The 11,929-nt window shown below is 32.9% G+C and overlaps 2 protein-coding genes across 2 annotated transcripts; one reads left to right on the forward strand and one right to left on the reverse strand.

Moving 5' to 3' along the window:
* Positions 1–639: 639 nt before the first annotated feature.
* On the reverse strand, positions 640–4,259 carry LOC122589943 (serine/threonine-protein kinase SRK2E-like). Its single transcript, XM_043762275.1, has 9 exons — positions 3,883–4,259; positions 3,173–3,247; positions 2,957–3,058; positions 2,821–2,874; positions 2,626–2,718; positions 2,444–2,536; positions 2,226–2,330; positions 2,037–2,135; positions 640–1,242 (listed from the first exon to the last, which is right to left on the reverse strand). The coding sequence occupies exons 1-9, from the start codon at positions 4,057–4,059 to the stop codon at positions 967–969; spliced, it is 1,074 nt and encodes a 357-aa protein (XP_043618210.1). The 5' UTR covers positions 4,060–4,259; the 3' UTR covers positions 640–966.
* A 3,437-nt stretch (positions 4,260–7,696) lies between these two features.
* Positions 7,697–11,499, forward strand: LOC122589944 (upstream activation factor subunit spp27-like). Its single transcript, XM_043762276.1, has 6 exons — positions 7,697–8,113; positions 10,131–10,245; positions 10,335–10,509; positions 10,597–10,647; positions 10,814–11,010; positions 11,175–11,499. Exons 1-6 carry the CDS (start codon positions 7,776–7,778, stop codon positions 11,298–11,300), a joined length of 1,002 nt encoding a protein of 333 aa, XP_043618211.1. The 5' UTR covers positions 7,697–7,775; the 3' UTR covers positions 11,301–11,499.
* Positions 11,500–11,929: the final 430 nt, after the last annotated feature.

Genomic DNA, 11,929 nt, shown 5'->3' on the forward strand with positions numbered 1-11,929 from the left:
TATAAGATATAGATATAGATGTATATTTGTTATTAATAACCCGGTCAACGACCGGGTATAGATCTAGTTTAGGATGGTTGATAAAATCCACCATGGCGTGTAGGAAAGAAATTAAGTTGCGAGTTCCTTCCACGTTTAGTCACATTTCAGCACCTTTTTTTGGAAAATGGAACTTTATTAGAATACCATAAAAACTAAATGGACCACTGAATTAAAATAATCTATCAAAGTTTGCGATCATCTTTTCTTGTGTAAAAGTTTGACCATAATCATGGTAATTAAGTTACGTCTCCAACATTTACTCCAATTTTCTGGTCCAGAATATGTCTCTATCAAGTATTCATTTCTGAAAAAAAATATCGAAATCGTACCAAAGCTCCACATAAAATATGTCCACAATGGCCAGGTTCAATCAAGCATCTTAGTTTTGTGCACCAGGATTAACCATTGTCCCCCGTTAGACTATTGATATATCACATTAGGATAGAGATCATCTAAAGTTGTTTTCAACTTTACCGATAAAGTTTGAGACATTTTGACCATTTGATTAAAATCAAATGTTAAGATTCAAAAATTATCACCTTTGATATAATTCAATGGCCTAAGTTCCTCAACTTCACCAATAAAGTTGAAAATAACTTTAGAGAATTTCAATCTATCACATTATATAGTAAAAATTTGTACATCGCTCCAGATTGGTCATTCTGTTACACAAAAAACAAGGCATACACAATATCCAAAAACGACAATGTTCATGATCAACTCAGGTAGTGATACAAAAGGGGCGAGTCTTTTCTCCTAGCAGGAACCCCTAAACCCCAGCTTGACCATATACGGCCTAGGAAAGAAGGTTCTGCCCATGATACAACAACAACCCGACTCCCATGTTGTGACATCTAACCATGACCGACAAATGATTCTACATACATGAACACACGCTACAGACAACTCGTATAGAATGGATCATTAAATGGCGTATATGATCTCTCCACTGCTGTCGATATCAAGATCATCAGGGTCAGAGTCAAAGTCGTCCAGATCATCATCCATCATATCAATATCATAAAGGCCAGCAGGTGGAATGGTGGCTTCGGATATTATCTGCATGATTACGTCAACACTCTGCATCGGTTGATCAGGCTCTTCAAACTGATCGTTCATCTTCTTATCTTCATCCATGAGATTAGCAGGAAGGTTCTTTAGAAACCACTCATCTTTCTTTATTTCCGCCATTGTGATTCTCTGAACACCAACAGCAGCATAATGTGCAAGATCTTTAGACATGCTACTACTATGTATGAAACATATAACGAGATATAAACACAAGCTAATTGCGTAAAGAGGGAACCAACTTTCCTCAAATTCTGTTCCAGATATCATATTTGTTCGATCATATAAAAGGCAGAAAAAGTTTTCAAATACGATTATTTAGAGTAATGGACTTGAAGAGAATTTCCAATTTGGGTAACCGACTTTCAGTTGTCAAGGAAACCAAAAATATCACACGTGGGTGGATGAGTGATTGGGACATTGGGTGTTGTCAAAAAGAGTCATCGACCTGTTTGCTTCTTATTTGCTACTTAACTGGGGAACAAGCTTACTAGTTACCAAGTCAAAATGGGTGAACAAAGAAGGTTTACGCAATTTAGGTTAGGTTATCCAGGGAGGTGAATCTTTGATGACTCGGATTTACGTAGCCCGACCCGAATATACCGGTGACCATTTCCAAACCCTCTCCCTCGCCAACCCCAAAATATTTACCTTGAGAGGTTCAAATCTGAGAGACCTCTAGTGAGGGGTGAGGACAACAGGAAGTTTGACCACTAGGCCACATTTTTGGTGGTTCACTGGTTCTACTAGTTACCCAAATTCAAATATATAAACACGCTTTAAGTTGCACCATCATGAATGTTACTGTACACGGAACAAAAACTAAACGAAAATTTACCTTTTTACAAAGTTACTCCTAAAACCACAAACAAATTATAAAAAAAAAAAACAATAATTTTTTTGAAGTTAAAAGTAAAACTACCAACCTGTGCAGGATCCGCGACAAATATTCTTGAGATGAGGTGCCGACATTCCGGAGATATCTGAATATTTTCTGGAATTGAATACTGAACATGAAGAATTCTCTGTAGATCACAAAAGGAGAATTGTCATAACTGAAAGATATGAAAATGTCGACGTGAAATATTTAAAATGTAGATATGTCTACTCCATACATGTATCGTCTTCCGAAAATCTTTTGGTTCATTAGGGTCCTCAAAAGGGTAGCCACCAAAAAGCATGACATATAATGTCACCCCACATGACCACACATCTGCAATCTGAAAACAAACAGAACAAAAACAATGACTAAAGTTTTCATTAAAACATTCACAGACGTAGGACCCGACATCTTTTATAGATCATGAAACCAATCTGTATATTAATGACCTACCTTCCCATCATATTCTTTCCTAAGCAGGACTTCAGGAGCGATATATGCTGGTGTACCAACTGTTGATTTTGGCTGTGAATGCAGCACCGAGGACTACGACCCAATATATATATATAAATTTTGAGCATATATGTAAAACGACATGAACAAGATAATACTAGTATTTAATGTAAGGGAACTACCTTGGAGTACCCAAAATCACAAATCTTTAAACGAGGAGCGGGACTCCCATCCAGCAATGTGTTCTCGAGCTTTAAGTCACGGTGACAGACTTGCTTCAATGATGGAAAACAAGAGAGGGAACGTATATGATAAGCCTAAATGCAGGTAAGAAGGACAAGAAAAAATCGATTTAAGAAGATAAATGTTGCAGTTACCATAGAGTGACAGTAGCTGACTCCAGAGATGAGTTGTTGAAAGAAGAATCTGGCCTGTTCAAAATCAACATAAGTAAGCATTTGCAAGAATAAAAAACAGCAAATGATGACTTGTGAGATTTAACAAAACAATAACCTCATCCTCATTGAAGCGTCCTGCATTGCAGATTCTATCAAAAAGTTCACCTCCAGAAGCATATTCCATCACAATCGCCAAATGGGTCGGAGTCAATATTAGCTAAAATGAATCAAAAGATAAGAATAATCAAGTATCTTGCAGCTAGCTTAAAAAATGCAAAAAATATATTTTATTCGAAAAAGAAAAAGAAAAAAAGAATGAAAATGAGCAAACCTCTCTGAACCTAACAATGTTAGGATGTCTCAGAGACCTATGATTAATGATTTCCCTTTGAACATTTTCGTCTATCTGAAAACAAACACCACGTTAAACAACAATCCAATAACCAACAACCTCCATGATTCCCACACAATACATCTTAATAATATGTACTCTTGATGAGATTTTAGAACATGGAGAAGCTTGTATTCCATGTCAGGCTGCAATCCTAGAAATAAAAGTTACCATCAACTCCTTTCTATGTAAAGTACAGCCAATGTAGCAAAATTTCACCGGTTTTCTAGAGATTAAAAAAAACACTTACCGTTTTCTTAGAAAATGACAAGTAGAAAAAATTTTGTATAGCTAAACTCATTTTAAACTTGATCAAAACTATACTCTATACAATGCATAAATACAAATTCCAACATGTATTTCCTCAAGTTTCTAACTTTCATACAATATAATCAACAAAACTTCTCATTTGAAATATAGATACACTTGAAAAATATCCATTGGGTAAATACGAGTAATCCATCTACAAACTATAAAAGTCAAATAACCTTAAATAGAAACCAAAAACACACACACAAAACTTCCCAAAATTATATCAAAAAATCCCAAATAGGAAAGAAAGATCAAAACTTTACAATCAAAATAAGATCAACTCAAAAATCCAATAACAATAAATAGTAACCAAAATCTAACAAATGAAAAGAAGTTACCTTTTCTCCTCTTTCAATATATTTAACAGCAACAAGTTCTTTAGTTTGTTTATCTCTCATAAGTCTAGCAACACCAAAATTACCCGACCCGATATCTTTAACCAAATCATACCGGTCACTATCATGCATGATCGGCAAATCCATACCCGAACCCGCAACACCCATAGACCGATCCATTTTCACAAATTCACATCAAAAAGATCCAAGAAATCAGCAGATAAGCCTGATTCTGATATGGGTTATCGATATAAAGAAAAGGGGAGCTTAAAGTCGGTTGCTTTAGGGGAAATATTGGAAGAAAGATGGAGGAAAATGAGTTTGGAGATATTTTTGTTGTGGTCGGTCGGCAAGTGGGGGGGTGGTGGATTGGGGTTTAATTAATTAATATTATCTTGACAAGCAGTGGTTTTTTGCAGCCTGGAGAAGTGATAGTGACGGATGGGTATGGACTATTGGATATTTTTGACGGATAAGACAAAATTTTGCTAATTTATATGCTAGTACGTCGCCATTTTAGGCTCTTTTCTCCATATCAATTTCAAGATAAACGGGTAAATCAAGGATTTTCTCTTGTATTTTTAAAGTTAATCAAATAAAATACTTTTTCCCCTCTTTTATTACTTCGATATATGGTATTACGTGTAATGCGACAGCGGTAGCGACGAGCCAACGACTTTGGATTGATAGTGGCAACATCTGTTGGTGATGATGACGACGATTGGTGGTAGTGACGATATTGAGTTGTGTAAGTTGATCTAAATGTAATTGATCTAAAATTGATAGTTAATGTAATGTACTTGATTTAAAATTGATAGTTGAGATATTTTATAAAATAAGAGTTTATAGTGTAAATTAGTTTATTAATAACAAATTGAGTGATCTCTTATTAAAAGGCAGGTAAGGAATTCGGTCAATTCTAATTTCTATAAATAGTATAGAAATATAGATGTATTATAAGTACATGAAATATGCCTTGTTTTTGTGATAAAGTGTTTTGGATATTTTTTGGAAGCATGCAATACACTCTTGGGGTTAAATACTGACATGATTTGGTTAAGGATATTTAATCAAATAACCGTTTTACTCAGTAAATAAATTAAAAAAAGTTGACTTTTGTTGACCCGCTTTGATACAGCCGATTCTTGACCAGTACGACCAAGTTTAACCAAAGTTGACCCGAGGATGTGATGTTAACCGATTTTTTTATCCAAATATGGAAAACTTGTATCAATAGCCTACCGATACACAAGCCGATTTGGAAAAATCGACTGTGTTGGTCGATTTTTACAATACTAGTTAATACATTAGTCATTATATATATATATATATATAGAGAGAGAGAGAGGGGGGGTTAGTTATTATAAAATAACTATTAATGTAAAACATGTAAGACATAATCTGGACCATTAGATTAATTAGTTAAATAAATTATTATTTTTTATTTAAAACTTAAATTCGGTCATTAAGAATTGAAAATAAGGGTTATAATAGGAATTATGCACCACTGCAGTACTGCACCATACTCCTAATCAAATTTGTTTATGCGGCTTAAATCACGGCAAGCAAAAAATAAGCTAGATAATGTAAATTTCAAAAAAGAAGAAGACTAATTTGTTGGAATTTTCCATATTAATAGGATGTTACCCTATATTTTAAGGTTATTATGGAATTATATATAGCAAATGAGAAAACCTATTTAAAAAGGATAATTAATTAACAAATATGATGCACAATTCAGTGGTGTAAAAGATTCAACAATGTGTAAAAAGCATCTGAAAATTAAATTGTGATTACGAATTAATTTGTCTATTGTTTAATTATGTGTTTTTTATCGATTAAACTACTAGGATACATGGGAGACTACTAAAATTTAGAAGAAAGCAAGATCCAGAATAACCACCCATAACTACAAAAGTGATCAAAAATATAATTTGGATTCAAGTGAATGTTTTTATTAATTATGTCTTTTGGTATTGTGAAGCTTAGTTTAACATTAGTATAACGATGTTGGTGCATAAAAAAGTGGCTTATAAGTATTTGAATTTAAATGAAACGTTGTGAAGCATAATATATCACAATATCTAGTTTTAAATGCAGGGTTGTGAATCATATTATAACATGAAAATAGTGATGTCCGTGCATCATAAAGTAGTGTAGGTTAGTACTTCAATTTAAATGGAGGGTTGTGAATCATATATAGCATGAGGATAGTGATTTTTATGAATCGTAAAGTAGCGTAGATGAGTATTTTAAGTTAAATGGAGTGTTGTGAAGCATAATATATCAGAATATCTAGTAATAAATGGATGGTAACTGACGTTCGTGCATCATAATGTGGATTAAGTTTAATTAGAAAAGTTCGTCTTAAATGGAGTATTGTAAAACATATTAAAGTATGAATATAAAGATGTTTGTGCATCATTCTTATACATTGGTGAATGATTCACGTTTTAATGGAGATTTTGAATGTGTATATTATAGATGAAATGTGTTCTATGTATGGGTAAAGTATATAGTTTGTTTTTGAATCAGATATAGTTAAATATAGTTAATATTTGGATGTAATTACAAGTCCTGTAATTGGACTATTCATGTGAAGCGTAAAATTCAGAAGATGTGTGTAGCTTTTTGGTTCATCGTTCTCTTTTGCATGTCTAAATTTTAATGTAATGGTTTGATGGTATGGTGGTTATATAGGAAAGATGATTAATTGATTATTTAATGCCAAGGAAAAAAAGACGTGCGTTAACAAAATATGAGGAAGAATATGATTTTCAATTCTCATAACAGATGAAGAAGATAAAGAGAAAAAAATGGGTGTGAAATAACTATACAACCAGATTTAAAATTCCAAATACCAAGAATACCCTTAAATTATTTTAAAATAATAATTAAATTCAATGACACATGTCAAGCTGATGTTATGTCTTATTTATTTTATGATAATACTTGTTTTATTTTACCCCTTTTCCTATATATATATATATGTGTGTGTGGGTGGGTGGTTATATATTTTACATTCGATAGAGGTTAGATTTACTACACTATCAAAAAACTTAAGCTTAAAAAATAATAAACTATATCTCTTTAATCTTGATGAAGGTTAGACACATAAATTACATACAAGCATGGTCATAACATGAGTATTTTATAATCTATATATTAACAAGAAATTGCTTAAAATTGTGTCATAAAAAAAAAAAAATTAAAGGTACAAATAACATTCATCTTTGATCGATGTGAATTTTTTCCCCACAAATTTTTAGGTGATTGAAATTTGTTATCAATAGATTTAAATTCGAGACCTGTGAAAAGACTATTTAGCACCAACCTGAATGAGACACCATGTGCTAAATTTTTTGACGTTCGCAAGTAATTCATACCTTCTAAAAAGAAAACATAACCATTAATAATTTTGATTTTTATATATCTATATCTATATCTATATACCTTATAAAGCAAATCCTCTTTTTTTTCTTTTTAAAATTTCTGCCTTTAAAAAGACAAAAATACTCTTATTTCTATAACTATCTTGCTAACTCATACCATGAAATACCTACATTACCCTTTACTAATACCTATCTCTTTTGTTTTCTTACGTAACGTAACCATCACCGGCCGTTGTATTGCGTGGGTACCACTCTCGTATATTATATAATAGAACGAGTCATGATTCATGAAATAAAATGAAAAATTTTCATAAAGTGATGCTAAACTTGAAGGACATACTTCTCCAAACCACAAAACTAAAAGGATCAATAATGAAAACCACACATTTCCAACCTCAACTCTGTTTCACTTGTAACTAAAGTCATACCTATTTCATTTGTCAGTCCTTTCAGCCCCCCTTTTCTTTTATCAAACAGACCACGTGACTTTGAACCCCACCACCAATGGTCGGGCCGGCGGGTATGGTATCGGATTCGGACCTCATAACCCGTCTCCGGGAAATCTTGGCCACGTCGGACCTCACGACAACAACCACAGCTAGTGTTCGCAGGAAACTAGAAGAAGATTTTGGCATAGATTTATCCGACAAAAAAACATTCATTCGACAACAAGTCGATGTTTACTTACAAAACCACCAACAAGAAACCGATGATTTTGAAGAAATTCAAGAACAATTAGATGCTGTAAATGAAGATGAAAATGAAGAAGAAGACAAAGACAAAGAAGAAGAAGGATCGGATGAAGAAGAAGAAGCTAGTAATGGTAAAAGCAGTAAAAAAAGGTCAGTTGAATAGTGTATATATTAATCTATATTTGTTATAGAGTTTTTAATTGTATTTTGTTGTTAGTTGGAGTTGTTATGGTGAATTTGATGTAAAAGTAGTACAATACTATTTTTAGGTATGAATTTGAAAAGTTATGATACATACAAATATACAATGATAGTTATGTTTTGGGAGTCTAAAAACCTTGTGTTCCCAAAAAAATTGTTTGTTTTGCTTTTTTAGTTTGTTTCCAAGTTTTTATGTCCATTTCTAAAAATAGATGGTAACAATTTCTGGTTTTGTTTTTTATTACACCATTATTGTAAGTTTGTAACTTTTACAAGTCAGTGATTTCTAAAAATGTTAGGATGTATATGATATTTTATTAATCTTTACAATATGTGTATGTTAATTTAGGATGAATGCAAGGGGAGTAAGCGGTATGTCTTGTAAAATGATACATACAAATACTAAAATGTCTATATTATTATTGTTTTTTTCATGGATAATGATTAATAGGTCTAATTGGTATGCCTAAAGATAGAACTAATAATAAAATGATGACATATGGCATGATGAATGGTAAAGGTTAGGAGAGAGAAAACTTATGATACATGTGTCAATCATCTAAAGCATTAGACATATCTTTAGGTCTATTAATCATTTTCCTTTTTTCATCCTTAAATTGGATACATGACAATGTAGTTTCCGATAGTACTGATATAGTGGAAAAAACATCAACATAGAAAAGGTTTATGAGTATGATTCGGGGGTGAATCATTTTTTTAGTAGTATTTTAGTACTTTAGTAGTGGTTTTAAGTTTTGACGCCCAAAAAATGGAGACCATGTGAGATTGCAGTTCTCCTATAATCTCAAAGATGGTTGTGTGAGTAGTACTTAGAATATCTCTTAAGAGAGGTTTATTAAAAGATGAAGAGGTTTATGTTTCTATGAACCATCCGCAACATGTATTTGAGGTTTAAGAATTAAGATTATCAAAAGGTCCAGACTTATGAGAAGTGTGAGAAGACACAAAAGTTTGTAATGTGCGTCATAAAACGCCTGGCGTTTGTTCATCACGAAATTCAGTTTGTGTATCAAGAACTCGCTTTATTACAAATGATACACAAAGTGAGTTTTGTTATACAAAACCAGGTTTTGTGTTGCACAAATGGTTATTTCTTACCCTTCGCCCGAATTTTGTCATTTCTTCAATAACTCACCCTCATATACGCTATGAGGGACCGATATACACCTTTTAAAGCTTTAAGAATAGTGGAGAGTTTATAATTTTTTGATGGGTAGCTGAAGCTGTGTGACATGACCAGATTATAAACCTTTACTATTTTTTAAAGGTGGTGCCCTTAAGTTGACTGGTGGAGCTAAATTTTCAGAAGATCTTACATAAATGATATGAGCCGCATCCTTTAGGGAGTAATTCTTACATTTGAAGAAGTGATAGGTCATTGGAGATCATGGGAAAGATAATCGAAAGGGTCAAAAGCTGTTAAGATATATTAGCATTTAGTCGGTAACACAATATCATATATATTGAAAGTATAAATATATTCCATGTTGTTATGTTTTTTGAAAAATTCAACACTCTTATTAGGAATTAGATCATTTTTAATACATCATTCTGTAGCTATAACTCTTCAGGTCTTATGCATGTTGCTCATGATGACTTTGATGTTTTATATTCTTTTAGTGAAGTTATTGTACTACAATATACATCTTTAGGGGTGTTCTATATACAATCATTGTTACATATATCCACATATGACATGTGTTCATATGTTATTTCCAAGGTCAAGCAATGATGCTATTTTGGCTGAAATGCATAAACATTTTCAACTTTTTTACACCATCATTCATTTGAAATTTTCATCTTTTTTTGTCATCCTTCCCAAAAAATTTCATATACATAGTTTTTAGTATTACTCTCTGTTCCGGTTGTTTAGCATTGTCATGATGCTAAATAAATCACATATTTTAGAATTTTTACTTATGAATAGCTCATCCGCATTTAATAGGTCAAAAAAGCAGAACACTGAGGTGAAAAAAAGAGGCGGAGGGTTTACCAAGTTATGTAGTCTTTCTCCACAACTTCAGAAGTTAATCGGGGTTCCTGAATTAGCCAGGACAGAGGTACTAACTTTCTGCAAAATCCTTATGGTTTTTTTGTTTGTCACATCGTCTATGAGAGGTTAAGTATCTGATTTTGCAATGCATCATAGGTTGTTAAACAACTTTGGAGCTATATAAAAGAACATGACTTGCAAGACCCGGCCAATAGAAAGAACATACGTTGTGATGGACCGCTTCATGAACTTTTTCAAGTAGATAGTATAGACATGTTCCAAATGAATAAGGCTCTTGCCAAGCATATCTGGCCTTTGGATTCTGACGGTGGTATAACTACTAATGTTCACCTTAATTTTATCATCTTTTTAGTTCATATGAGCTCTTTAGGCTATATAACAGATGTTTTATGTACAGCTTCAGTAAGTTCTGCGCCAAAGGAAAAGCAAAGGAAGGAGAGAGACGAAGGTTAGAACAGGGGACAAGTTAAATCAGCTTAAGCACGATTATTTTATATATATAGTTTTTCTTATCTTACTAATAGAGCTAAATGAAATAAATCATGAAGAAAACTTAATACTTCCAAAACATGACGATAAGAAAAAATTTGACTTGGAATCTTTTTGGTTCGCAGATGCAGAAGAGACAAAGAGAAAGGAGAAGCGTCAAAAGGGTGGTAGTGGTGGTGGTGGCAGTAGCGGTTCTGGTATCCATGCTCCAATTCCACTTTCAGATGCTCTGGTGAAATTTCTAGGAACAGGAGAAAATGCATTGGCACGCTCCGATGTTGTGAAGAGAATTTGGGCCTATATCAAACAAAATGACCTTCAGGTATGTGATTTTTTATTCATGCGTAAACTTTCGTGTGTGGTTATATACTTAATTGATAGAAACTTTACTTGGCTAGTTAGTTTAGACTTGTCATCATATCTTGTTCTCTTTCCCGGGTCATAATAAACATCTACTGATGCCATTTTCATTTTGTGTTCTTGAAGGATCCATCTGACAAGAGAAGAATATTATGTGATGACAAGTTGAAAGAGCTCTTTGATGTTGATTCCTTTAATGGATTCACTGTTTCAAAACTCCTGACTACTCATTTTATAAAACCTGAAAGGTGAGTTGCTGACTTGCTTTTGTCTCTTCGCTGCTAACAGCACTGAGAGTTATAGGATTTTTTAAAATCTTTTTTTTATATTACTAACCCTTCTTTGTTTACATTTTGTATTAGTCCTTTCGGACAGACATTCCAACAACGGGAATGTAGAATACTATGATTACTAAAAAGATTTTGGATTTCTTTCATAACATTTTATTTTACTCCATTCTCTCCATTTATATCTATATTTGAGAAATTAGTCTTGATTCCAGCTTTTACTTTCATCCACTTGGATTGATGCAATGCGTGATATATTAAATATGATTCATTATTGTATATGCCTTTTCTGCATTTCCATTAGTGTCTCCAAAAACATGGTCTCTCCATTCCAAGGTTAGGTATTCACCTGAATACAACTGATATCTTTTTATTGTATGTTGAATTGTATTCTATTGTACCCAGGTCGGTAACACCTGTATATAAGATCTAAACTTCATTTAGAAAGTTATATTAGGCTTAACCGAGGGTCATATAGGTTTATTGCTACTTGGTTCACTAGATGGGCTAATACACAGTGTGATTATGTGAATGCTAATGTTCCTAAAGTGCAATGTACTGGAGCAGGGGAAATTCTAGTTGTTTTTATGGCTA

This window comes from Erigeron canadensis, chromosome 2 (genome assembly GCF_010389155.1).
Source record: "Erigeron canadensis isolate Cc75 chromosome 2, C_canadensis_v1, whole genome shotgun sequence".
Lineage (NCBI taxonomy): Eukaryota > Viridiplantae > Streptophyta > Magnoliopsida > Asterales > Asteraceae > Erigeron > Erigeron canadensis.